Consider the following 27,920-nt stretch of genomic DNA (forward strand, 5'->3'; position numbering starts at 1 on the left):
TCCAGAAATACTTTATTTAAAGCTTTATGAACATTTTCATGTATTATCAGTTGGGTTTAGAACATCTCTACAGAACATGTGAGTTTAAATTGGAGCTGATTGTTCCTGCAGGAGGCACAAAGTCCCTGTGCTTGCCTGCCCTGGCCCTGGCCAGGACCTGAAGGGCTTTGTCCTTTGCAGCCCCACAGGTTAACACACTGCACACATTCTTCTGCTGCAGGAAAACAACCACTTTTTCTCCACTGCCACCCATTGAGTCTTGTGGTTTTTAACCCTGGCTGTGGTGGAAGGGGTTCCCCTGCTCCCCCACAGCTCCCCAGGCAGGAGGGACCCCACAAAAACAGGGGCCATTGGAAAATCCAGACTCTAAAGTGCTCCAGTGTAGATGCTGATTCCTGAGCAGCAAATGTGCCACCCGTGGGGGGCTGGGAGAGACCTCCCCCCTCTCTGCACCTCAGGACGTCCCTGCTCCACTCCAGCAGCACCTTCCCATTGAGTCCCTTTGAACACCCCAGTGTTCCCAGGAATTCCACCCCCCAATGGCTGTGCACAGGGCTGGAGGAGGCAGGAGAGGCTCTTGCACCCACACCCAGATATCCCCTACACCACATGGGTCTCACCTGACCTGCTCCAGCAGTGGTGGATTTTCTCTCCTCCAGCAGCAGAGCACTGAGCCCTGAGGCAGGTGTTGGTTGAGGGCCCAGAGCTCACCTGCTCCAACCCTGCACCACCCAGCTCTCATCTCCAAGTTATTTAACACTCACTGAATGGAGCAGGCTGTGAGGAGAAACCAGTGTCTTCTGAGCAGAAAGAAACCACAGCAGTTGTGAGCTCCTTGCACACTCACCTTGGTGAGAAAATATTCCAGGTCTCTGAGAAATAACGTAGACATTTAATATAAGAGAACAGCCTGAGCACAGGGACACCTGTGGGCCTGGACTAGCTGATGTTTTCAGTGACATGGCTGGATGCAGGGAACAAATGGGATCCTCAGAGTCTCCGTGCTGGATCCTGGGATAGTGTCACTCCCCCCAGACCCAAGAGGGGACAGGAGAGCTGTGGGACAAGGAGCAGGGCAGAGCCCAGGGGAAGGTGCTGCTGGCTCTGAGGGGAAGGTACAGCTCCCTGGTACTTGGAGGGGTCATGGATGTGTTACAGGGAAAAGCAGCATTGCAGCATCTCAGGGTCACACCCTCCTGCCCCCCAAGGCAGCTCAGGCTGGAAAGCTGTTTCTCCACAAAATTCTTTGTGTTCCAGTTCTGTGGCTGCAGCTCCATGTGCTGAGCCAGTTGCTGCCCAGGCAGAGCTGTGCCCTGCCCCTCTCAGTGGGGTGAACCCACCCCCTGTGTGCCCACTCCTTGGTTTTGCACCATTGCACATGCAGAGGACAAAGCTACAGCTGCATTTGGCTGCAATTTTATACCATTTGCTTTCAGAAAGTTCATCAAATCCCTCCAAGCCCCTGCCCTGACACAGCCACAGCAGCCTGTCAACCTGATTCCACTAAGGAGTTCAAAAACCACAGACACCCCTTGGGTTTGACCATGACTGTAGGTTTAGTATGCCAGAAGTTACTGTTGAGATGTGTTATTTCCAAAATACTATTGCAGGATCTTAGTCATAAGAAGCTTGGACAGACTTGATAGAAACCAGCACAGCACAGCCCCTCATTCCAGTTCCTCCTGGCCAGTATGGCATGCCCCTCCCACCCATGGGCATAAGGGTTCCCTGCCAGATCCAAGAGGACCCCAAGGAAACACTCCCCTCAGGCTGTGCTGGATGCAAGGGAATACTCAGGCTCGAGTTTCTTTAACCTTCTCCTGTACTTGCCAAATGCCCCCAGTCCTGTGGGACCTCGGGGTGCCCGTGGGGCCCTGGCTCAGAGGCGCTTGCTCTGGCTGCAGATGGTGCACAGGAGGCTGGTGTTGGCCAGGGCGAAGGGTTTGCCCACCAGTGGCATCTCACACTCCAGGCAGGCAAAGTGCTTCTTGTGCCAGGCCAGCCCTTCCACCTGCTGGTAGTCCTCCGAAAAGATGATCTGTGGGACAGACAGAGAGACAGACAACTGCTTATTTCCACCTTCTCACCACGCCGGAGCCTGGCAGGAGCAGGAGAACCAGCCCTACAGCTCCCATCAAGCCCATCAACCTTTGGTCAGGCTTTTGGAATGTGGACATAAAATAATCACAGCATGGTTTGGGTTGACAGGGACCTTGTTCCAACCCCCTGCCATGGGCAGAGACACCTTCCACTAGAAAAGGGTGCTCAGAAGCTCTGACTGAGCCTGTGCTGGATCCTGGCACTGGCAGGGGTAAAGAGAGACCAGTTGGTTCCTACCCTGGCACGGAGGGGATCAGGGGGTCTCTGGCCAGTCCCTAGCCCAGCACAGGGGGATCAGGGGGTCTCTGGCCAGTCCCTGCCCCGGCACAGGGGGGATCAGGGGGTCTCTGACCAGTCCCTGCCCTGGCACAGGGGGATCAGGGGGCCTCTGGCCAGTCCCTGCCCTGGAACAGGGGGATCAGGGGGTCTCTGGCCAGTCCCTGCCCTGGCACAGGGGGGATCAGGGGGTCTCTGGCCAGTCCCTGCCCTGGAACAGGGGGATCAGGGGGTCTCTGGCCAGTCCCTGCCCCACCACAGGGGGATCAGGGGGTCTCTGACCAGTCCCTGCCTTGGCACAGGGGGATCAGGGGGTCTCTGGCCAGTCCCTATCCCAGCACAGGGGTATCAGGGGGTCTCTGGCCAGTCCCTGCCCCGGCACAGGGGGGATCAGGGGGTCTGGCTGGTTGGCACTGGGCCATCAGGGGGTCTCTGACTGGTTGGCACAGGGGCACCAGGGGCTCTCTGGCGGCCGTACCTCGTCGCAGCCGGCGCAGCGGGGCCGGAGGCTCTCGCAGTAGTGGCGGCCGCACCAGGGCGCTCCTCCCTTCCAGAAGTAGATGAGGTCGGCGAGGGGCTCGGCGCAGCGGCAGCACACGAAGCACGCCGGGTGCCACTGCCGCGCGTACCCGGCGCGGGCGGCGAACACCACCGGGCAGTCCCCGGGCACCGTCTGCTTGCAGGTCTCGCAGCGCTGCAGGGAGAGGCAGCCAGTGAGCCGGGGCTGTCCCTCGATAACACCTGCAGGACTGCAGCCACTGGAAAGCTCTCTGGGATGGTTAAAGCACCTTTGGCTCATGGGCGCGGGGCACGACTGGGTGCTGAGTAACCTATTTTGGAGATCTTGGGATGGATATTTCATTCCCAGATGTGTTCTCTGCATCGCTCTGAACCACAGAACTGGGCAGAAGCCCCAGCAGCAAAACAGAACAAACTCATCTCCAAGCAGGTCCTCAGAGCTTCCCATTTCTACACATCCTGGAGCACCTGCTGTGCTGCTGCCCCACGTCCCACAGCACTGAGGAGGACAGTGGAAATCAGACATCCCACAGCAACACAGGGCACCCACAGCCAGCAGGACCAGCGTCCCCAGGACTGTCACCCCACATCCTGGGCAAACATCTGGACCAGTGCTACCTATAATTAGAAGTCATTATAAATATATTTGCCTGGACTACCACTCACTTTCTTCCAGCCAGATCCTTGGGCAGGTAAGAGCAGCACTACTCACCACCAGCCAAGTGACTGGCCTCTGGGGCAACTCCAAGCTAAAACCTTCACTAAAATCCAAGGGTTCTGCAAGAAAGAGTTAAGAATTCCTACAGTGCAGGGCTGCAGCATGTCAAAGACGTAATTCTGCAAAGAGATTAGGAAGTCTGGTCTTTTCTCACTGTTTTCTGTCTGTGCCTAACTCAGATGTCACTCCACAGGTTTCAGAACAGTGTTTTCCATTTCTAACAGGCCAAAGAGCCAGAATTAGCCATGGCTAATCTCCAGATTAACAGCATCCGTGCACATTACACACGAGACCAACTGTTGGCTGCTGATCTGTGCCTGCAGAGAGATCCCACGATTAGTGAAGAGCCAGCTCTAAAGCTCCACTCAGAGCCTGTGGCTCATTGTTCCAGTTCCCACTGAAGCTGCATAGCCCAGGTCAGGGTAAGAGCTTCCGAGTCTGGGCTTTGTCATTGTCTACAAGAAACTCCCTTCAGTAGCAGCTGGAACCTCTTGCAGCAGAGCCCTTGGAGCGGATCCACCGTGCTGACGGGCACCTCCTGTTTGCCCAGGAAATCCAGTCTGACGACAAGAGGCAGCACAGGAGCACAGACAGAGTGTTTCCTGGCTTGGCTGTTCTGCTGAAAGGGGATCTGTCTGCTGACACTGCTCCTTCCACCACGGAGGGCTCTGACACGTTTCCAAGCACTCCAAGCCCCACGTCAGTGAAGGGGAAACTCGGCACAGAAACTGTAGGATTTCTGGTCTGGATGAACAGGAACAGTGTGGGGTGACTGGCAGAGAACACCACTCCTGGCACACTGGCAGCATGGACAGATGGGCACCAAGGCATCCTGCACCCACTGTACAGAACTGAGGCCTCTTCCCTACGCCTCCAATACCTCCCTGAGGCACCAAATTTGGGTGACTTGGGGCCCCAGAGCCCAACTCTGCAGCTGCCTCTGCTCTGTCAGCCCCAAGAAGCCACAGATCCACCATCCCAGCCCTGCTTATCTTGCAGGATCTAAAGTGAGAACAAACACAGCAGTTTCCAACCCCGAGCTCAAGTTTCTTGCCAACAAGAACTGTTAAAAAATAACTTATTTTGCTGTTTCTTTCTATGGAAATTATTTACAGGGAAAAAATTATTCACAGGGCTTTTCCCAAGCATTGTATAACCTCCATCCCCTGCCATTTGCACACTACAGAAATGGGGCTCTTCCAGTTTGAGATGGGATTACAGCTTGGTGCTCCTTTTACATCTCCATCGTGAGGGAGAGAAGTGAAGACTTTATTAGCTGAATTACCAGAGGTGTTGGCCAAAAAAGTGTCCCATTCTCCTACTGTTTTCCCAGCCTGCTCTCTCCAGCAGCTCCTGTTCCACAGTGCCAGTTCCCAGGGAAGGCATTCCCAGACACCACCAGCCTTCCCCTGAGCACTCACTGCATGGCTGGCCTCACACTTTTGGGAACAATGGCTAATTGGGATCAATTGCTTCACATTTTGATTTGATTCCAGTGCAGTGAACTGTAACACCAGAGAGTTCCCACTTCTGAGGGGGTTAAGGATGATTTTGTGCTCTGTGGAGAACACTCAGCTCTCAGGACACACAGCAGTGATGCCTCTCTGCAGCTCTGATGAGTTCAGGATCTGCCTGAGCTCAGCTGCCTTCACAGGGGCCCTGAGTGTTCTGCACACACCTGGCCTGAGTGTGCCAGGGGAGGTTTTCCAGCCCAGCACAGACACCCAGGGAACCATCCTGGCCCGATTTTTGGGGGCAGCTTTAGTGCTTTCTGGCTTCACTCTGCTCTAGACCAAGGGTAGCAGGTTTTGTATAATTTTTATCCCTACCCACATCAGCCTCAATAAACATGTGATGGAGGCTCCCATCTGGATCTGCAACAGGGTGGCATCAAGCTGCTGGTGCTGACTACAAAGTTTGCTATCCCATAGATTTAGTCTCTGTCCTACTTCTAATGGGCCCCATGCAGAAACATCACATGAGCTGCTTGAGGACCAGGACCTTCAAAAGAAGCTACTCAGCACCCTCCTTCCCTCTAAGCCCTTGAGCCAAAGGTGCTCATATTGCCCCAAAGAGCCTTTCTCGTGGCTGAATCCTGCAGGGCTTTGAGGGCTGGGACAAAAACGCTCCCAGCTGAGGACAGCATGTCCTGGAGTGTCCCTGGTGGCACCCCCAGGCATCACCCACAGCACCCCAGAGAGCCATGAAGGAGGAAGGCTCAGGGGAGCTTTCTCAGAGTCAGGAGCAGGGGTCATGTTTAGCACCCAAACTTTAGGGGACACAGAGGAGATGGTGGTACAAGTACAGAGGTACCCAAACCTCCACATGTGGAGTGTGCTGATCTGCATTTTAACTCTAATTACATCAACACCACTAAAGCCTCCACTGTCACCAGCTTCAGGCCTCTCATTTCTCAGTCCCTTTGCATCCATCTCTCCTTCCTACCACCCATTCTGCTCACCCCTACTCTCCCCTCACACAGTGCACAGTAAAGCAATCAACCTCATTTCACTATGGCAGAACTGTCCTTCCAGGGCAGTCCTGGGGAAGCTTTGCAGACCAGGAAGTTCAGCACATTTCAGATCCTGGGACACAGCTGGTTCCTGCCCACTCAGCTGCATTAATTCCTGCACAGGAGATCAAGTTAACCCAGGGGGCACTTTGAGGGGGAACAGGAGGTCTGTGATCACCATGGCCAGTCCTTCCTGAGTCTGCCATGCACTGTCCCAGTGCATCTGCCACTGCTTTGGAAGCTGTTCCATTTTTCAGCTGGTGCCTGAGAAAAATGTTGCTTCAAACCAGAGAGTAACATCACAGTTACGTATTTATTTATTTGAAAGGACAAACTTGCAGTTTAAGTAAACCCTCATCACTAGCATGACTTATTGATATGTTTAAAGGAAACCTTCCTTTTTTGGGTATTTTTTTAGCTTAGAATTCTCTGTCCAATTCACTGTTTTGTTGCAATAGTGAAAATCTTTACTGTGTCACAGGACTCCAAGTCAGATGCACGTTAACAGGCCATGGCAGAGGAGAGACATTACCCAATATGGACTGAAAATGAAAACTGCTCTTAACATGTACAACCTCAGTGCAGGAATGGCAGGAAAATTCTCTTAAAAACACTTGGACATCATTTTTTTTTTCAGCTTGAAATCCTGTGCTGCAAGTCACCCTCACAAGGGCCAGGACAAGATATTTCCACTCACCATATTTTATGATAAGCATCTGTTCAGCAGCCAGAGGCCACTCCAGACAGTGCTGGGGGAACATAAATCTTAAAGGGTGTTGAAGAATCTCAACTGTTTCCCTGTGGAAATGTAGTTGTATTCCCAGGGACACAGAGTGTCTGTTTAAATCTCTCCAGAGCAATTACAGCCCTGGGAACAGTCTCCATGTTCACAAATCTGTGGTACTTGGACTGAGCCACCACCTCCTGTCACTTGTGGTCCTTTCACTCACTCTGGGCTGGAAGCCCACCTGGAAATACTAACTACAACAAAACAGTTTCTGATTGCAAGTACCTTATTGACTCACATCATAGAACCACAGAATCACTAACGTTGGAAAATCCTCCAAGCTCATCAAGTTCAACCTTTAACCAAACACCACCCTGCCCACTAAACCATCTTACCCAGGGATACCCAACCTTCCAGAGCTGCCAAGATTACGAAGTTGAAATCACCAGCTCCTACAGCCAGAATTCCCTCACCTTGGCCTTTGCTGTGGAGGGAGGGTGATGGGGAAGGGGAGAGAGCCCTGCCAGCCCTGGCAGACAGACCCCTGTGCTCGGCAGGGCTGGCTGCAGCAGAGGGTCTGCACCAAAGCACAGCACGGTGTGACTGAGCACCTGCAGCAGGGGTGGAGCAGCCCACGGGAGCAGGATGGTGACAAGGAACACACCGCCCTGCCTGGTGCCACCTGTCCCCCCTGCAGCTGAGACCAGCTCTGTTGCCAAAGGCTGTCCAAGCCCAGAGCAGCACCCCGCTGTCCCAGTCCCAGTACTCACGTAGTGCCCAGCCGTGCTCTCCAGGGCCCCGTTGGTGGCCTCGGGGGGTTTGCTGCCGTTGCCGCTCTTGTCCTGGGGCTTCCCCTCGTCCTTCCCTGCGCCGCCCTGGCCTGGCAGTGCCACCTCCCCCACGCCCAGTGCCTCAGCCTTGTACTTCTTCACAAACTCCTCCATGAGCCCGTGCTCGCCCTCGGCGAGGCCGCGGCACTGCGCCGGGTCCTGGTCGTACGGCGGGAGCTGCCGTGCCAGCCGCCGGCGCCGCTGCAGTGCCCCGTCCGTGCCCGCCACCGGCTGCAGCTCCTTCGGGATCAGCTCCATGTACTGCATGGCCTGGCACGGGAGAGCACCCAGTTACTGCAGGGAATGGGGATGGGAGAGCACCCAGTTACTGCAGGGAATGGGGATGGGAGAACACCCAGTTACTGCAGGGAATGGGAATGGGAATGGGAGAGCACCCAGTTACTGCAGGGAATGGGAATAGGGATGGGAGAGCACCCAGTTACTGCAGGGAATGGCGATGGGAGAGCACCCAGTTACTGCAGGGAATGGGATGGGAATGGGAGAGCACCCAGTTACTGCATGGAATGGGGATGGGAATGGGAGAGCACCCAGTTACTGCATGGAATGGGATGGGAATGGGAGAGCACCCAGTTACTGCAGGGAATGGGATGGGAATGGGAGAGCACCCAGTTACTGCAGGGAATGGGAATAGGGATGGGAGAGCACCCAGTTACTGCAGGGAATGGCGATGGGAGAGCACCCAGTTACTGCAGGGAATGGGGATGGGAGAGCACCCAGTTACTGCAGGGAATGGCGATGGGAGAGCACCCAGTTACTGCAGGGAATGGGATGGGAATGGGAGAGCACCCAGTTACTGCAGGGAATGGGGATGGGAATGGGAGAGCACCCAGTTACTGCAGGGAATGGGAATGGGAATGGGAGAGCACACAGTTACTGCAGGGAATGGGAATGGGAATGGGAAAGCACCCAGTTACTGCAGGGAATGGGAATGGGAGAGCACACAGTTACTGCAGGGAATGGGAATAGGAATGGGAAAGCACCCAGTTACTGCAGGGAATGGCAATGGGAGAGCACCCAGTTACTGCAGGGAATGGCAATGGGAGAGCACCCAGTTACTGCAGGGAATGGCAATGGGAGAGCACCCAGTTACTGCAGGGAATGGGAATAGGAATGGGAGAGCACCCAGTTACTGCAGGGAATGGGAATAGGAATGGGAGAGCACCCAGTTACTGCAGGGAATGGCAATGGGAGAGCACCCAGTTACTGCAGGGAATGGGAATAGGAATGGGAGAGCACCCAGTTACTCTGAGCTTCCTGTGGCTGGGAATTACGAACTTGGTGTGAGATGCTCCACTCACCTTATGGAGTGGGGGCAGAAAATGAGCCCCTCCCCTCCCTTCTCCCTTTGAGGTGTTTTAACCTCCAGTTTGGAAAGAAAAGTCTGAGCTGGCTGAGATGACAGTGGCAGCCAGGCTGTTCTTAACCACTTCATCCTCAGAAAACAGGTTGGCTCTTTTTGGGAGGTTTTATTTTTCTGTTTAAAAACACTCAGCCTACCCAGGAAGGCAAAGCAGCCCAGAGAGACCTGCCTTGCTGGCTCCCACCCCAATCCCAGCACACCCTCCCTCACTGGCACTACCAGGACACTTTTCCATGTAATTTGACAACAAGGTTGCTGAAAAGTCTGAAAGCCCATAAGCATCAAAATCCAAGACAAGTTTCCTATTGCCTTGTGCTGGGACAGGGAGAGCTGCAGGGTGTGGGGCTGGGGCTTTACTGGGACCATCCCAGAGCTCCCCAGGGCTGCACAGAGCACAATTTACAGTAAAAGATCCCATTTGATCAATTAAAATAATAGTTTCCTACAGAAAAAAGTAGTTAAATATTTGGGTCTGAACACCAACCAGACCTAACTCCACCCCACTACTGATTTCACAGCAGAGGGAAGGTATTTGGTGACCCATTCTCTGGGACATGGAAGGGAAATGCCAAGACAATAACCAGCATGAAGAGTCTGGCCACTGGACACTACCTTAAAGTCAGAGTAAAGCCATCTCTGTCCCAGGCTGGGTTAATGCTCATGGGACTTGGATCTGCACAGTTAACTTCTCCTGGCTGGGGATAAGGGAAGGGAGTTTCCCAATCCAGCATTTTTCCTATTGTAGTGTGAAGAGCACCAGGGCAGCCAGTTGGCTCCCTGCCATTCTCTGCAAGACCAGCATCCAGCTGCAGTAGATTTGCTTCTTACTGGGTCAGCACTTGAGAAATCCATTTAAAAAACATTAGCAAAGAGATTTAACTGTTTGTAGCACATGGACTGGGTCAGGCCAGGCTTTTAAACACAGAAATGCTTGCACAGCACAGCACTGGACAACTCATCACCTGGGGAAAAGCTTCCAAGTCACTTCCACCTCGGCTAATCTGAGCCAGAGAGCAGTGCTGCTGGGCAGAATTCCTGGTGAGAAATTTGCACCAGCACCAGATAATGATTTAATGGAAACTGGGCTTCTTCCCTGTGTCTTGGGGTGCAAGGTAAAAATCACTGTACACTGGGACATGAGACAGCACTCAGTGCATCATGTGCCCCTGCAATGGCAAGGTTGTGTCCAGAGAAAAGATAAGGGAAAAAAAAAATCCAACCTGACACCAAACACTGACACAAAGAACAGTAACAAGTTGCCACATCTGCTGCTACCACATATTGTTACAGTCAAGGCTTCACTATGTTGCCTGAGTGCAGGTAATTTTGAGGAAGAGCATTTTAGGTTTTCACTGTTCACTACTGATTTTGGAGCTATTTTATGATCTGTTCTTTTCACTCTCCCTGAGGACCCTCAATATCTACTTCATGACTTTTCCAGGCAGAGCTTAATGAGAACGTGCTCTGAACTTCCTGCTATTATCGACCAACCACTTCAGCACAACAAGGTTAAAAGCCCTCCCCATTTCCAGCCTGCCTTCAGAGGGAAGGCACTGGAGCCAGGCAGTTATGCACTAACAGCTTTTTGGCCCAAACCTCTTCCACACTGCCCTGAGAGTGGCTGACATCCAGCTCCTCTCCTCAAAGTTTGTCAAGCTGATCCTCAAGCCAAAATTTATCAAGGTTGTCTCCAAAGCTCCTGAACACTGTTTATTTGAACCAAGATATATTCCAGCACATCCAGGCACTATAAAGAGATCAAGAGCTTTCATAAATGTTTTGACCTCCCACCTTCAGGGAGGTGGGGCTGGGTGGGGGACTTGTTTACAGACAGAGCCCTTGGCACAGGATTATGCTCCATATCCCCCCTTTAGACACTGAGTTCTCTTTATAAAAGCTAAACAGCAGTATTTTGTACCCTTGGAGCTGCCCCTTGCCAGCACCCCAGGGATGGAGCTGGGTGCTGCAGGAGGGGAATGGGGGCACCTCCAGTGTGCCTGGGCTGCCCCATGTCCCCAGACTCCTCAGTGTCTCTGCATTTCCAGGGGAAACAAATATTCCTGCTGGGCCAGCTCCTGCCAGGGCAGAGGAAGGAAGAGGTGGCTGCAGCACCATGATGGGTCAGCCCAGCTCTGCCCCAGTCAGCCCCCAGTGCATCCCCAGCAGAGCTCACAGCCTCGTCAGCCTGTCCAGGGGGCAGAGGGCAACTGGATTTTAAGAAGAATTACCCAGTCTGTCCCTGGGGATTGCAGCTGCACTTCCACATTTGTATTCTCAGTTCTTAAAAAAAAAATCAGCAGTTTCAGCAGCTTTAAGCTATTTTTTTCATCTGAGCTGCAGAAGCTCTTCCCTGTCCACTCCTGACAGTGGAATACAGAGTGGTTTTATACTACAGCACAGTGAAAACCCAGTTAAAAGCTTTCCTTCAAAAAGTCTCTGCTGGCTCACACTTCCACACACCAAAAACCACTTCCATGCCTTCCCACACAGCTTGGCCGGAAGGAAATGGGGCAGGGGAGGGAGTGGAACAGGACTGGGGGCTTGGTTTCAGATCCAGGCCTTGGCACAGGACCCCACTCCCCCTCTCTCCTTTTTACCCTGAGTTCTCTTAACAAAATCTTTTTCATTTGGACCAGATTATGTTTAAGTGTAAGGAAAAAAAATTCCTAGCTCCATCCAGAGCTGGATGTGGGACAGGTTCCTGTGACAGCAGTGGTGGGCAGAGCTCCTGCCCATGCAGGCAGGACACCCTCAGCAGAGAGCTCAGCTGTGCTCCAGCTCACATGCTCTGGCACAAGGAGCCTTCCTGCTCCTGTTCCCGGGGACAGGAATCTCCACAAAGCTGCTGGAACAGGATGGGCTGCTGCTCTTCACCAAAGGGAGTGTGTGAAGGACCATGAGGGACTCTGGGAAGGGAGTCTGAGCCCACTGCTCCGGGGGGGGGGCATCCTCCAGCAGTGAAGGGATGCTCTCTGTGAGCAGATGGGAGGCCCAGCACAACCCAGATGGCACAGTCACCCAGCCTCACGCTGCCCCCTTCTGCTCCTCTGGTTGCCCAGTGCAGACACCCCAAGGTGGCCCAGAGGAATGGCTCCCACACCCACCCTGGGGCTTTGGAGCTGGTGTGGGCTGCAGGACAGCAGGGATGGGATCTCTCCTCAGCAACACTTTTATTGGATAGGAGCTTTCCCGAAAGACTGAGCTTTCTGGTTGTAAAATCCATTAAAACTTCTCCTAGAAATGTAAACCAACCTATAGACCCCTGAAAGGCATTCCATCCCCCTCTCCTCCCTACTCTGCTTATTCCCGTGGTTTTCCAAAACACAGAGTGCTCCGTACATTTCTGCCCTCTGAGGCAAGCCACGATTTACTGGTTTTCCCCAGTAACTCCATTCCAGAGCTGAGCTCTGTTCCCATTCAGTGACCCCCCACCAGGCCAGGGATCGCCTCACCAGCTTCTGGGCGAGCCCTGGGGGCGCCCACTCGTAGGTGACGGTGTCAAAGGTGGGGTCCTTGCCCGAGATGTTGGGGTTGGTGACGATCATGCGGTTCCTCTTGTAGACGCGGCCGCCGTCGCCGCCCTTGAGGCGCGCGGTGAGCGAGGAGTACTGGGAGTCTGCCAGCAGGCGCCCGATCCGCCGGTCATCCTCCAGCTCCGAGCTCAGGCTGTGCTCCTCCTGGCTGCACCTGCACGCCTTGCAGATCTTCCTGTGGGCAACAAGAGACATCACCCTCTGGGTGGGAGCTGCGCTCAGCAGGCAAGTGGTTCTCAGTGGCTCAGTCACGGAGCATCAGCCTCTTCCAAGGGTTAAACACACACTGGACAAAAGGCTCAGTACAATTTCATAGAATGGTTTGGGTTGGAAGGGACCTCAAAGCCCATACCATCCCACCCCACCCCTGCCATGGGCAGGGACACCTCCCACCAGCCCAGGGTGCTCCAAGCCCTGTCCAGCCTGGCCTTGGACACTCCCAGGGATGGGGCAGCCACAGCTTCTCTGGGCACCTGTGCCAGGGCCTCATCATCCTCACAGTGAAGAGTTCCTTTCACATATCTGATCTAACTCTGCTCTCTGTCAGTGTGAAACCATCCCCCCTCATCCTGTCACTACAGAAACTTCCACCTGCAGAGAGCTGCTGCTTCCCCTGGACTTCAAAAACCCTTTCAAGCATCACTGAATTGGAGATAGGTCTCCTCCCCAGACTCCAACAGCTCAGCACCAGCTTCACCTCTTATGAAGCTTTATATGCCATTAGAAAAGTGACTGCTAGAAGGAACTGAGTCTTAATTGACTATAATTTGAACTGCAATAGCTATAAATCCCACAGACAAGTGTGTAAGGCCCCTCTCTGCTGGCCATCCAACACTTATAGCAAGAGGGACAGAGTAACTCTGACATAACCCTGAGGATTTCAGCAGGATTCCCAAACAAGAATGAGTCAAACCAGCCTTTAGTGGAGTCAATTTAAAAAGTCAAAAAGTACTTCTCTGTCAGCTGAGTGTTTTAAAGTCTAGACTTCACCCAGCTGAGGTACCAGAGCTGGGAGCTGAAGGTGTCCAAGGCATTTGAGCTGCAGCCAACACAGCTGGACCACTCCCTGTGCTGCTGCTATGGACCCACAGCCCCCCGAGCTCTCCAGGCATACAAAAGGAGCCCAGTGTTTGTGAGGCAGCTCAGGGGGCACTAATTCTCTTTTAATTAGTGACATCTGTAGCACTGGCTTTCATTTCAAAGCCCCTTTGTTGTCCTGCTAGGGCAGGGAGCTGCCCCCTCCATCCCTGCCCTGCCACCCTGGGCAGCTCCCAGCAGCTCCTGACATTGGTGCCTATTCACTTACATCAGTGCTTTTAAAAGGAAATACTGAGAATACAAGTATCAAATGAGAGGTTCTGGCACTAAGCACAACATTTCAGCTGAGAGGAGGCAGGACAGGACCCGACACAGCACGGAGCCCTTGGCTCTTGGTCACCCTCCAGCCTTGAGCCCGTGGACAAGGTGACAGCCAGGCAGGGCCCCTCCAGGCCAGGACGTTACCTCCAGGAATGTGGCTCGAAGCCTGCGCAGGTCCCTCGGCAGCGCAAACAGGGCACTCCCCTGCCCAGCTGTGACTGGCTCCCAGACATCTGGAAAACAGCAGGACACCGAGTTGGAAAGGCAGCTCCCAGATGCCAACTGACCATGTTCATGCAGCCCTGCTACAAGTTTATTTAGGAATGCTTGGGATGAAGGTGTTCAGCTCAAAGTGGGGAAAGATGGAACAGCATGAAGGGGTTGGCACATCAAAGCCAGTGAATATACCCACACTAGACAGGCAACTTAACCTCATCCACAGAGACCTCAGGTCTCATTCAAAGGTCATTTTGATCCAGTTTATACAGCTTGTGTATTGCACGTGGATCTGAGCAAGTCAGAAGATCCCACAGGAACCATGGAGGTGTGTTGCCATAACCTGATGCTAAACTTGCTTTTCTGCAGCTTGGACCCCCTTGGTCTTTCTCCAGGGGTATTCTGGGAATGTGGCACATTTCCATGTCTCTGGCACTGGGCTTTATGGCTGGTTTCCATAGTGAACAGGAAACAACAGTGGGGAAAGGGTCTGGGGAGGTGGTGGGGAGGGGACTTGGGGGCTGTGGTTGTGCTGCACTTTGTGCTGCTCCCTGAACACAGAAGGAAGTCACTCATGTCCATGAGTGCTCACTGCTGCAGAGACAACCAAACAACCTCCCAAGAGAGACTAGAGCAAAAATCCACACCAGGAGCCAGTAACATTGGAAAATAAACCTATTTTAGTGTCTGTCCCATGAATTTATCAAACACAGCTTTCTGAATGTGAGGAACGCAGGAGGGTACAGTGGGAGACAAAAACAAAGTGCTGCAGGAGGCACCAGGGTGAGGTGACACCAGGAGATGCTGAATTTATCTCAGCCTGGATGTTTATACATGAGCTGTCAGGCTCCTGTCTCAAAGACATGTTTGTTCCCTGTAAAAATGAGCTGAAGGAAAACAGGGACAGTCCCACCCCCAGCAGGAGCAGTGGCAGCACCACAGGAGCATCACCCAGCCCAGCACATCCAACTCTGTGCCAGCAGAGATCCAAGTACAGGGTCTGATCCACCACCCACCACTGCAACAAACACCTTCAGTGCCCAAGCACTGCCAAGCATCCCCCCATGCAGGTTTCTGCCCACTCTGCACCTCCCAGTCTGCATTTCCCACAGGGCTCGGGGCACCCACAGGGCTCACACCTCCCCACCCTTCCTGGGGCCTGCTCCCATCTATCAAGCTTTTGTGGAACATCTTTAATTCCCCTTGAGCCATGAGCTTGTGCCCTAGCACTGGCTGTTCATAGCTGAGAGCCTGCCTGAACCACAGAATCATAAAATATCCTGATCTGGGAGGGACCCACAAGGGCCATCAAAGTCCAGCTCCCTGGTCCTGGGACAGGCTCCAGAGCTCAGACTCCAGCAAAGCAGCAGCTCAAGAGCTCAGACTCCAGGAGAGGCTGTGGAGGTTTCCAGAGCTGGAGAAGGCTGGTCCCTGCCCACGGAACCTGAGCCCAGCCTGTGTGAGTCTCTGAGCTGTGACAGTCTTTCATTACAAGATCATACACTATTTAAAATCTCTGTTATGCTGGTAGAGGCTGCCCTTGCCAAAACCTGTTTTCAAAGGGAGGGATCAACAGCAGTAAAGGAACAGGTGAAAGAAGAGATGCTGCTCCCCAGCCTCATGGGGACCTTGGGCTGCCCCAGCTCTGTCCAGCAGCTCCAGCCTCTGCAGCTCTACCCAGCTGCAATGCCAGGGGTGATGCTGGCAGCCTTCCTTCCTCCTGCATCCACCAATCCCACTGCCAGCACCAGCTCCTCAAAGCTCCTGCGTGGACCTGGGGGTCTCCTCTGACACTCAAACTCGTTCTGCACTTTCAGGAGGAAGAGATTATTTGATGGCACTCAAGAAAGACATTTCATTGACTTGGAAACAACTAAAACTTGCTAACAAGGGCAAAGTTTCTATAAACAGATGTTCTAGAAATGACCAGATGTTTCTTTGCCAGTTTTGAGGTAGATGACAGGCCTTTACATGCCTTTTATTTTGCCCAGAACTATTATATCTTCACACAAGGCTGCTCAACCTGGAGAAACAGAGCCCAGGGGGTATGAAATGGCCCATTTCAGCTCCCTTGGCCCCAGGATTGCTATTTCACTTCTGCCTCACCTTTCACCTGTAATTTTCATCTCAATTTTTACCTGCAGTTTGTCCCAATAATTTGAAGCCAGTGAAAAGACCTCTCACCACAGGAGTTAATAAAAATACATCTTAAAAATGACCATAACATGCCCAAAACTCCACCCCTGCCTCTAATATCCAGAAAGAGAGGATGTTTTTGGTTCTTCAGCCATGTGCCAGCTCTCCAGGAGGGATAAAGGCATTGGAGATTTCCACCTAACACTCAAAATCCTGCCAGTTCTGGAGCAGTGTGCCAGGTACCCACTGACTGATGGGTTTAACTGACTCTGATCTTAGTGAGTCAGACAGAAGCTGAGTGACTGTGAGTGCTGGTTTATCTGAAATACAAACATCTGGATTAAATAAACTCACTGTTCATTACACACAAGTGGAAGGCACAGGGACAAGTGTGGTCAGTAGAAGAAGCAGCACATGGGCCCCCAAAACAACCTGGCACTTCCGAGTCCAAGGAAGTGTCAGTGCAAAAACTTGCAGCCCTTTGGGGTTGCACCAGCCAGTGACCTCCCCCTGCAGACAAACCCTGTGTGTCACTCCACTGCTTCAGTGAGAACAAGCCCCTTTCTTGGTCATTTATTCTACTTGTCCAAACACAATTCCTGCTCCTGTCCAAGTTTAATCGAGGTTAACTGCCCCTCACTCCAAACACTGCCAGTGATGGCTTGGGCAGGGCTGTGCTCTGCCAAGGGCAGGATGAGCATCCTGCAGCCCACTGTGGGCAGAGCTGGGGTCCCACAGGTGCTCCCCCACCCCCCGTGGCTGAGCAGCCAGCTCAGGTGGATGGATGTGTCTGACCAGCACTCCTGACCCCAGGGGCCTTTGGTCTTTACAAAACTGGGGATCCATTTCCTCAAGACAAATCCAAGGAATTCTGGGCCATTACTTTTGGGCACACACAGCCTGAGACATGTGGGAGACCTGGTTCCCAACCCTCCCACCTGTGCACTGCTCTAGCCAGGACCAGCCCACACACCGTTGAGACCAGAAGCTCCAGTGTACAACCAGAGAAGCTGTGGCTGCCCCAGCCCTGGGAGTGTCCAAGGCCAGGCTGGACAGGGCTTGGAGCACCCTGGGCTAGGCTAGTGGAAGGTGTCCCCCCTGTCTACAGCAGGAGGTTGGAACTAGATAATTTTCAAGGTCCCTTCCAACCCAAACTATTCTCGGATTTCAGGATTCTATGACCACCCTGGGAACTCCTGCTGGCAGGTGTTGGTAGCAGGAGGCTCCTCACCAGGGCACTCTGGAGCTACAGCAAAACACATGGGGCAAACACTGTGCAAACTGGGGGCTCCTCAAGTCAACTTGTGACTCCTGAGCTGGTTCAGGTCTCTCTGTCCTTGGAGATGCAGGTCTCCAGCAGCATGGAAAGGTACTGAGAAGGCAGCTCATCCTCACTGCTGCTCAGGTGACACCCCTGAGGCACAGACAGACCTCACCAGGGTACCAGGAGCAGCCTGAGTGAAGACACACAAGCCCCCTCCATGTGTGGAAGGGGGAACTGCCCACTGGCTGTGGCACTGCCATACTCTGCCAGCTCAAATCCCTCTGGGCAGTGTCTCCTCAAGGGTTCTGAAAGCCCAGCCAGGTCTCTCTTTGGAGAAGAACATTATTCCTCACCCCCTCAGAAGCAGAGGGAGATCTGAGCCACTCTCATTCCCATCCCTGTGCAGAGGCCAAAGACAACAGGCAATGCTGCCCAGCCAGCAGCACTTCCTCCCAGATACAGAGCTGCTCCTCACTGCTCTGCTCCAGCTCCCCACACAGGCATAAAAGGACACTTTTTTTCTGCAAGACGCTGCAAAAGACCTAAACCCAGTAAGAAAATGTGAAACAAATGCTCTGACTACCTCAGGCTCCACCTATGCCCAAGCCAATCTGGGAACTGCAGCTGAACTTTGGCATCACCTTCAGATAAAGAGTGTGAAGACATTTGTAATGCTTGAAAAAAATAAAAAGCCAAACCCAGGCCTGTGTCAACAAACTGCTTAAAGAAAAGCAAATCCTGCTCACCAGGACTAGATAGACACTCCTTGCAACATTTCTCTTTTGGCTTTCTGTGCCTCAGAACATTCTTGCTGTTAGAAGAGAGAAAGCAAGTCAGGGCAGAGGAAATTCTTGGGAAGTGAAATGATAGGAAACCAACGCCATTCCACCCACAAACCCATCTCTGAACAGTCTCAGGAACACGCTGGTAGCACACCAGGGTTTGCAGTTCCTCTGGCCAAAGGCAGGGACATCCATTTGCTGAACAGCAGGAAAACAGAGAGCCCATAATGACAAGTGACAAGGAAGAACCCAAACGTGGCTCCACCTTTGTTCAGAGCTTGAGGACTCCTCTGGAAAGGAACACTGACCTTCCCAGGAAGGCCTGGTGAGATGGACCTCTGGTTAGGAGCCATGAGCAGGCCAGGGTCCAGCCCAGCACATGCCTCGGGGCTGTTTCACTGCCCTCAGCCTGGTGCCCCCATCCAGAGGCACCACCTTCACTTCTGATGCTGTGAAAGGATGATGCAGCCACACACCTGACTCCTGCTTTTGGTGGTGCTTAGTTTGCTTCCTTTTCCCTTGCCATTAGACTTCTCCTTGCCTGCATCATCTCTCTTTGGTGATGCACAAGGCACAGGGTCAAGACACAATTGATGAATGAGCTGTGACCTCAAGCAGCAGCATGTGCCATGTTGGGAGAGCACAGAACAGACCAGGGGACTTGGGGAAGTGACAAAGAAAGTGGAACCAGGAAAGCAGAGCCAGCTTCAGCTGCTCCATCAGTCACTGTGACAAAGGGATAAGAACTGGGGTAGGGAGATCCTTATGGAGATGCTTAGTCCACACTCCCTTGGAAAGCCACGGTATCTCTGAGCAGGAGGGACTCACCATTGGCTGTACACACCATGGAGCACAAGGGAACACAGGGTGGCTTCAGCCTGGACACTCCTCTGGCCAACAGTAGCACTGGCCACTGTGGAGGGGACCTGGATGGTCACCAGCCCAGCTGGCAGGTTAATCTGGACTGGCATCCTCAAAAACCTGGGCCTGAAATAAGGTTCAGAGTTTTGGCAAGTTTGGCCACCATGGTCATTTATTAAGGACCATCAAGGCAGTTACACCCCCTCTCCTGCATGACCTGGTTCCTCAGACACTGATGGGACACGAGGCTGGACTCAGCTGCTCTGACTCCTGTGCTCAGTGTAGTGGGAGAACAGGAGTGTCATCAGGGCACATCCACAACTGGGGTGAAGGGCAAACATCCCCCTGGCACTGCCACCTGAGTCACCCACAGCTCCGCAGGCCCCAGCAGGGCTTTGGGGACACCCTGCCATGGTCACATCTCCAGGAGGGACCAGGGAAGGGGGGCCCTCCTGCTTCCACAGAGGCTTCTGGATCCCAAGAGCACTTATTGCACAACACCGTATTTGGAGACTGAAAACGGTGCTGGAGACACGTAACTACCTCAAGTATGTTTCCTCCTCCTTTTTAGGGAGGGAAGAGGAAAAGCTGGTTTCCAAAAAGTTACTCCAAGTTCACAACAGCCCTTCACAGCCGAGGTCCTCATTTCACCTCTCCTTGCAGTCGGAGCACTCCCCAGAACCCATGACAAGCTCCACCCAAGCCCTTCCCTGCAGCCTCTGGAAGACCCTCCTGCAGCCTTGGCATTGGATACCCCACCCCCAAATAACAGTCGTGGCACGAGAGAGCTCAGGGCAGCTGAGGGACCACGTGAACCCTTTGGGTGGGTTCCTCCAGCTGCAAGAATTTTGGAGATTAACAACTAACTAAAATAGACCCTTGAACAAAGGAAAAGGGAAAAGTCACACAAAATTCACATGGGTGGGACCAGTCTGCTAAGCACGATTGCTGAGGAGTTTGGGGATAGGGATGGATAGCAGTTAGTTTGGCATCATTAGTTGATCTTAATAGAGCTGAGCTTGCACAATAACAGGGAGCCAGCTCAAACTTCCTTGAGGATTTCCAATAACAGGAGGGTGTAAGGGTTTACATCCAGCAGAAGAGGTTTCCACCCCATGAGGGGGTCACTGCACGCTCTGGGAATGCTCACACCACCAGTCACAGTGAAGCAGGACTTAGATGGGCTGAGGGAAAAATCAGCCAAACCCAACAACACAACATTAACACATCCAAGTCAAGCCAGGAATGATTCCAGACCCTGCACATACAGAAAGCCCCTTTGGTTGCATTTTCCTTCCTGCTGTGGGTCCAGACAGGCAGATTTGGTGCAATGCCTCATTGTACACAGCCACGTGTGGCACCCAAGTGTCCCTTCCCTGCCCCACCTCTCCCCCCGATGGGACAGTGACCCAGCAGCCTGTTCACCCAAACTAGGGACCTCTGAACTCTCCTCACAAAGTATCAGCCTGGCCTCCAGCACCTTAATTCCTGCTCTGGATGGGCAGGGGGTCTCACTCAGCATTATCCTAGGTAGCTTTCTCATCTGGGAAAACCTCTGAATAAATCCCTTGGGCAAGAGGGTCTCCTGCCTCTCAAACTGCTGGGGAAAATCAGCCTCAAACACACCATGGGAGAGCTGAGAAGTTCCAACAAGCTCCATTGTGGAGTTGTTCCTCAGGATCAAGCATTAAGTGTGGCCTGGGGCAAGCACTGCTCCAGCTCCAAGCGCTGGCAGAGATGACTCTGAGCTCACTGCAGGTACTCATGTTGGAGCCAACACTGCCCAGGCTCCTGCTGGAGGTGCCAAGTGGTGCCACCCACTGAACTTCTCTTAAGTGAGCATTAAGACAAAAACGAAGTGAGATCCTGAAGGAACCCAACAAAGCAGCCCTGGGTGGGATGAAATCCCCGTATCTGTGCTGAAGGACAAGGAGCTCAGCCTGAGTCACCTCAGGGTTTGTTTTGGCTCATCCTCTCTTTGGAACTAATCCTCCCTGGGTCTCAATGCCAGAGCCCTGCCTGGTTCCACTGCTCTGCCATTCATCAGGGATGGTGTTGCTGCTCCTGCTTATCAGGCAGAGGCGAGGTCTGATGGCACCAGTGTGACACATGCCAGCCCTGCAGGCATCCCTCCCTCCAGACATTCCTGCCCTGGGACTCTGCAAGCAAACCTACAGCAGCAGGACCAAGCAAAGGATAAAAATATCAGCTCTTGAGGTGCTCCTGGGATGCAGACTTCTCTTTCTGCCTCATCCTGAGCAGAAATGCCACAGCAGAACTGCCACTCCTGGAACATCTGAAGTTGGCCAACAGTTTTACATAATATTGTTAATTTTTTCCCTTGCTGGTAACCAACAAACTGAATGACTTGGGCTGAAAGGGATCTTAAAGGTCAACATCCTACTTGGCTGTACCTGATGTCCACACAAGTCCAGACTCAGGTGTGCTCTGGAGCCAACACCCAGTCCTGGTACAGAACAGTCCAAAACACCCCCTGGACCTGCTGCAGGAGGACTCACCTCAGTGGGACACCCAGGGCTGTGCTGAATTTCATGAAGGGCCCCATGACACCATCTGCAAGTGGAGTAAATCCATGCAAGGGCAAACAACTGCCCTTAAAAGTGCACTAACCAACACACACACTCACTACTGCAGTTCTGAGAACAGCAAAGGGCTGTTTTGATCTATTTTCTTCTCATTTTCATAGACAGAAAACATCCATTGTAATCATGACCTGCCAGCAATTTGTTTTCCTGCCAGATTCTGAGCAAGCAGTTATCCCAATTACCACACTCACAGGGGGAAAAAATCCCTTACAAAAGGCTGTCTCTCATGTCAGATTCTCTCTATGGGATTTAAGGCACCAGTGAATGGGTTGGTATCATCTGGAACACCAGAAGCACTTATTAAACTCTGCAGAGTAAGAAGTTTGTTGCCTTTTATTTCTGCAACAAAAAGACCAGGAGAAGGCATAAATACTGGAAGAACTATTTCAATGGAGCTGCCAAATCCCAACCTACAGGATCTCAGAGCTCCAACAACCAGGGCCTCTGCAAATACCTCACTCTTCCAAGAGCACATAGCTGGCAACATTCCTTTCTGCACTAACAATGTGTGAATTAATGATAAGAGAAGGGCAAATGCTGAAAATTCAGATGAACAGATTTTTCCAGAAGCCAGACAGTGCTCCAGATATTTGGGCTTAATTATAAACCCAAACTCAGCCTTGAGAATCATAGAATCAGTTGGGTTGGAAGAGACCTCTGAGATCATCAAGTCCAACCCTTAATCCAACCCCACTTTGATTACCAGATCATGGCACTCAGTGCCACGTCCAGTCGTGGTAAAAACCTCCAGGGTCGGAGAATCCACCTCCTCCCCAGGCAGGCCATTCCAATGCCTGCCCACTGTCTCTGGGGCTTTGAGCAACACGTTTCTAGGCCTCCAGAAAGAGCAAATGAACAAATTCAAGTGAATCTTGTGGCTGGTGATGCCCTGAACCCCAAGGCAGAAGCTGAGGGGCTGTGCCAGCCCAAATACTGGCAAGACAGTCAACCAAAAGCCTGTTTGACTGGATGCCTGTGTTCTCTTCTGCTCCTCTGCCCTAACCAAGTGATGGAGTCAAAGCATTAGGAGCAGGGAGATGGTAAAAGCAAACAGCTGCCCAGAAACCCTCCCCTCTCTCTGAGCCCCATCTCTGAACAGAACAGGAGCTCCAGGCTGGGACATCCAAGCACCGCCTTTCCTGAATGGCTGAAATACAATATTTCCTTTTTAAAAAAAGAGAAAAAAACTCAGCCTAAACAAATACTCCAGACACTGCCTCCCTGCAGGACCAGAGGGATTTTGTAACTTGTAAATTGTATTTTATGGGACTTGATTTAGCTCTGAGTCCAAGTCCCAAAATAAGCTCCTTAACCCCTGTGCTGCTTTATGATTTCATGTCTATAAATACTTGCTCAGAGCAGGTTTCTGCATTAAGATCAACATCTGCTTCCCTGTCACAGCTGCTTCCTCCCCTGGGCTCCAACACAAGGATGCTGTTCTGGGAGCTGGGATTTCAGTGCCATGAGGACAAACCAGCTTTCCAAGCTGGGCACAGCCATCTCCCCACGCCACCAGCCACGTGTGTGTGACCTGTCCCCAACACCAGGACCCCCACCCGTCACAAGGAGGCTTTGCAGAGAAGGTACCAACCCCACGTGGAAACTGAGCTGCTGCTGGTGGGCACTCCAGCCAGAAGGGATGAAAAAGCTGCAAGGGACAAACAACTCCCAGTGGTGTAACTGTTAAAAGTTCCTGGGTCCAGCTGCCCACAGCAGGGCTAAGGCTGTTTGTACAGCCCTGACAGCGTTTACACAAGTGAGCAGCAGCAAGTTTGAAGGACTCTGGGGCTGGCTCTGCAGCCACAGCTCTGGCCATGCTCACCACTGCCTGCCCAAACTGCTGGTGGTGCTTTGGGACACAAAGCCTTCCCAGATGTGTGCCACAGAAAATCTCTGAGCAGAGTCCCCCGTTATTTGGGAGCTGAGCATCCTTCCCCACAGAGCTGGGCACCTGCCACTCTGTGGGCAGAATAGCTCAGGGCTCAGCCCAGGCACCTGCACACCCTGAGCAAGGGACTCAGATTATGAAAAACTGCACAAAAAAGCTGAGTCTCCAATGTATTACTCAAGATTTAAAAGCTCTAATTTTTGGACTTTCTCAAGGGCAAGCTCCCAATCCCTACCAGCACTCCCATCCACATCTGCAGATACATGCAGAGGGATTTTCAGCCATCCAGGTACTTTGCTGCTGGAGAGGGAGTTTCTGCCTCTCCCCAAGGCCCCCAGAGCATACCCTGGAGCCCATTTATTCCTGCAACAGCTCCACTTCTCTCCTGTCCTACAGGCTCCTACGGGGGGTTTCAGGTCCCATGCTAAAGAATTGAAGACAGAAAAAGTTAAAGAATCAAATTTTGTAATCGCTGAGCCAACTTTACCTTGGCTTTGATGGGTGGTTTTAGCTCAGTGGGTTATTTTGTTTTCCTGACAAGAAGGGACAGTTTAGTGAGAACAGTACCCAGTGCCTGCCCTGCCAGCTGGCCCCGCTGGCACCCACCCGTGCCAGCCCTCACACTATCTCTGCTTGGAGCTCTAACTCTCCATTTAGAGTTTAATCTAAACAAGCCCCGTGCCAGACGAACAAACGCTGCCCCGCTCACGCTGCTTTCATTTCCTCAGAAAGAGTCCAGAATACGCCAGGCAAGACATCAACAATAATTAAACCCAACAGTGATTGAAAAGCAAATTTCGGGCCCTTGCAACAAGCCCTAATGAGTTCCAGACTTCCCTTCCCCAGCTTGCTCAGACTGGCTGGGTGACACTGCCAAGCCAAATTAAAACTTGACAGCATTCCACGCCATGCCCAGAAAAAGTGCCCATCTCAGGATTCAGGAAATTAAACAGTCGTCTACTGTGGAGACGCCCATTTGTCTTTGGATGCAGATTATTCAGACACTGGTCCTGGGTCTGCATTATTCTTTTTCCTTGTTTTCATTATGTCACTTCAAATCCCTTTTGAAGTACAAACTAGCTGGGACTTCTTGTTGTTACTGACTGCTGTGTCCAGGTGAGGGGAGATTGGCACTGGGCAGCAGGGCCCTGCAGACCAGGGCATCACCCCCTCACCCACCGGGGGCTACACTTGGCACAGCCCACAGGTGGCCCTGAGGGTCTCCCAGGCCCAAGGGGGGTCCCCAGCAGAACTACACCTTCCACTGCACACAGTTTGTGCTTTTCCTTTATGGATTTAAGTGAAATTAAAGATGACGTCTCATCCTCTGCCCTTCACCAAGAGGAGCTGAGGATCCAGCCACATGTTTTGGGAAGGCTCTGCTGGTTTCTGCATCCCTGAGCCCTTTGGGGTGCACTGTGAGCTCTCACTGCTCCGTGCCCTGAGGACAATGCTTGAAAAACTCCTGGGAGATGAGTCCAGTGCAGAAATAGCTTTGCCAGGGTGTGTTTCTGCCCCACAGCACAGATTTGCTCAGCCCTCCTCACTGTCCACATCCAGCCCTGCTCCTGTGCCCCCTCCCACGAGGGACCCCCAGCCTGGGGCTGCTGGCAGGGGCTTGGCCCCTTTCAGTGCCCCCTGCTCCAGACAAGGCAGGGATTGAGCTGCTGCCAGCACAGCCAGCCTGCCCACAGCCAGCACACAACCCCAGTGGAAAGGGTCAGTTCTCACTCCTGCAGGATCCATCTCCATTCCATCTCACACACTTCCCGAGGGCTCCAGCTAGCACCCAAAGCTGCCCTCTCCACGGGAGCTGGGGCAGTCAGGACCCTGTGGACATGCCCAAGGGCTATCAGCAGCAGGGACCTGATGGCAGAGGACACACTACTGAGAGTCTCTGGGGGTGACACAGCAGGAGCCCTTCCCAGCAGGTCCCACCAAACCTTGGCCACCCCCTGCACACCTGCAGGGACAGGGTCACCCTGCAGTGCCACACTGGGCACGGCTGCCCATGCCAAGCCCTGACGGTGTCCCCATGGTGGGCAGCCAATAGGTCAGCAGGGACAAGGAAGGTGGCAGTACTGGAAGAATCCTGAAATTCCTCAGTCCCAGCTCAAAGCATCGGGTCTGTCAGGCAGGGCACAGGGAGAGCAGGGGCCCAGCTCTGCAGAGAGCACAACACAGCCCCAGTCACCCAGAGCAGGCACAGACAGCAACTCCTGCTGCCAAACACCAACCTTTGCCCGGGGCATCCTGCAAGGAGCAGCCAGTTTGCAGTAAAACCCGGAAAAGTTTTCCTTGGGATCCAGAAGTGGCTCAGTTCAACCTTACAGGACAGAAGGGGCTCCATCTCAACAAGAGAGGGGCTGACCTTCCCAACCTGACAGGCATGGAGGGGTCCCCAAGGTCAGCACTGGAGAGAAACTTCACAGCAAAGGGCAGCATCCCCCATGGGGAAGGTGCCAGAGGTGCCCCTGCACCCTGCAAGACCCATGGATGCTGATTCCAGGGCACAGCACTTGGCACTGCCCACTCAGTACCACCTGGCACCAAGGGATGGAATCACAAGCTGCCAAGGGGTGCTGAACTCATCCCCCAACCACGCAGTGACAAAGGTGCAGAGAGGAAGGTCGTGGAAGCAGCTGCTCCCTGACAGCCCATTCCATTGGCTTTTATCTGGCAATCAGAATCCCTTCCAGCCAGCTCAGTGCCATGCCAGGAGGGCTGCCGGCTATTCTGCCCCATCAAAGGGCATTGTGGCACAGCTGGGATTTCCTGGAGCCAACACTTTCCAGAGGGTCTGGAAGGGCACAAGTGAGTCCCCCAGGACCCCAACTCAGGGCAGCTGTGCCTTACACCAGTTAATTCGGGCCACGAACAGTTGCTTTTCCAGCAAAAGCTTTGGTGAAATAACTTCTTGTACCGAAATAAGCCAAGCTCAGGCGCAGCGTTGGGCAGTGCCAGAGCGGGGCTGGGGCTGCCCCGCACGGGTGGATGTGCCCATGGAGGGGCAGGAAGGAGGGAAGGACTTCAGGGATGGGCTCTGTCCCCTGGCGGCCCGGAGTGGGGGTTCTGTCCTGTCTCAGCCCCGAACTGAGGGGGCTTGTCCCTTCCCAGCCCTGCTCAGCTGCCGAGACAGCGCGGGGCAGGGGAACCCAGGAGGGGAAGAATATGGGGAAAAAATCCGAAACCCTGGAGCTTCTGAGCCGAGCCGGTGCCCGGTGCGAGCTCGCCCGTCCCGCGCACCTCCGGAAGGGCAGCGCACAGCCCGGTCCCCTCTCCAGACCCACCTCCTGCCCGCGGATGGTTCCCGGGGAAGGGGGGCACAGTCCGGGACCCTCAGCCCGGCCCCACGGCTGGTTCTCGGTGTCCCGCACGGACCCGGTCCCTGTTGCCGGTGTCCCGCACGGAACCGGTCCCTGTTGCCGGTCCCTGTTGCCGGTGTCCCGCACGGAACCGGTCCCTGTTGCCGGTCCCTGTTGCCGGTGTCCCGCACGGAACCGGTCCCTGTTGCCGGTGTCCCGCACGGAACCGGTCCCTGTTGCCGGTCCCTGTTCCCGGTGTCCCGCACGGAACCGGTCTCTGTTCCCGGTCCCTGTTCCCGGTGTCCCGCACGGCCCCGGTCCCTGTTGCCGGTCCCTGTTCCCGGTGTCCCGCACGCACCCGGTGTCGGTTCCCGATCCCTGTTCCCGGTGTCCCGCACGGACCCGGTGTCGGTTCCCGATCCCTGTTCCCGGTGTCCCGCACGGACCCGGTGTCGGTTCCCGATCCCTGTTCCCGGTGTCCCGCACGGACCCGGTGTCGGTTCCCGATCCCTGTTCCCGGTGTCCCGCACGGACCCGGTGTCGGTTCCCGATCCCTGTTCCCGGTGTCCCGCACGGACCCGGTGTCGGTTCCCGATCCCTGTTCCCGGTGTCCCGCACGGACCCGGTGTCGGTTCCCGATCCCTGTTCCCGGTGTCCCGCACGGACCCGGTGTCGGTTCCCGGTCTCTGTTCCCGGTGTCCCGCACGGACCCGGTGTCAGTTCCCGGTCCCTGTTCCCGGTGTCCCGCACGGACCCGGTGTCAGTTCCCGGTCCCTGTTCCCGGTGTCCCGCACGGACCCGGTGTCAGTTCCCGGTCCCTGTTCCCGGTGTCCCGCACGGACCCACCTCCTCTCCGCTCGCTCCGTCCTTTCCTTTCCTCTCCTCTCCTTCCCTCCGGCGCCGCCAC

General features: G+C 53.7%; 1 protein-coding gene across 1 annotated transcript; it reads right to left on the minus strand.

Annotated features, from left to right (window-relative positions):
• Positions 1-27,920, minus strand: LMCD1 (LIM and cysteine rich domains 1). Its single transcript, XM_071549665.1, has 6 exons — positions 27,860-27,920; positions 14,100-14,188; positions 12,516-12,771; positions 7,623-7,952; positions 2,855-3,070; positions 1-2,038 (listed from the first exon to the last, which is right to left on the minus strand). The coding sequence occupies exons 2-6, from the start codon at positions 14,186-14,188 to the stop codon at positions 1,880-1,882; spliced, it is 1,050 nt and encodes a 349-aa protein (XP_071405766.1). The 5' UTR covers positions 27,860-27,920; the 3' UTR covers positions 1-1,879.

Source organism: Pithys albifrons, chromosome 3 (genome assembly GCF_047495875.1).
Source record: "Pithys albifrons albifrons isolate INPA30051 chromosome 3, PitAlb_v1, whole genome shotgun sequence".
Classification (NCBI taxonomy): Eukaryota; Metazoa; Chordata; class Aves; order Passeriformes; family Thamnophilidae; genus Pithys; species Pithys albifrons.

Coding starts and splice junctions, on each gene's coding strand:
- LMCD1 (XM_071549665.1), bottom strand. CDS start 14,188: ATGTCTGGGAGCCAGTCACAGCTGGGCAGGGGAGTGCCCTGTTTGCGC. Junction 12,772..14,099: donor TTCGAGCCACATTCCTGGAG/GTAACGTCCTGG, acceptor TGTTGCCCACAG/GAAGATCTGCAAGGCGTGCA. Junction 3,071..7,622: donor AGAGCACGGCTGGGCACTAC/GTGAGTACTGGG, acceptor CTCTCCCTGCAG/CGCTGCGAGACCTGCAAGCA.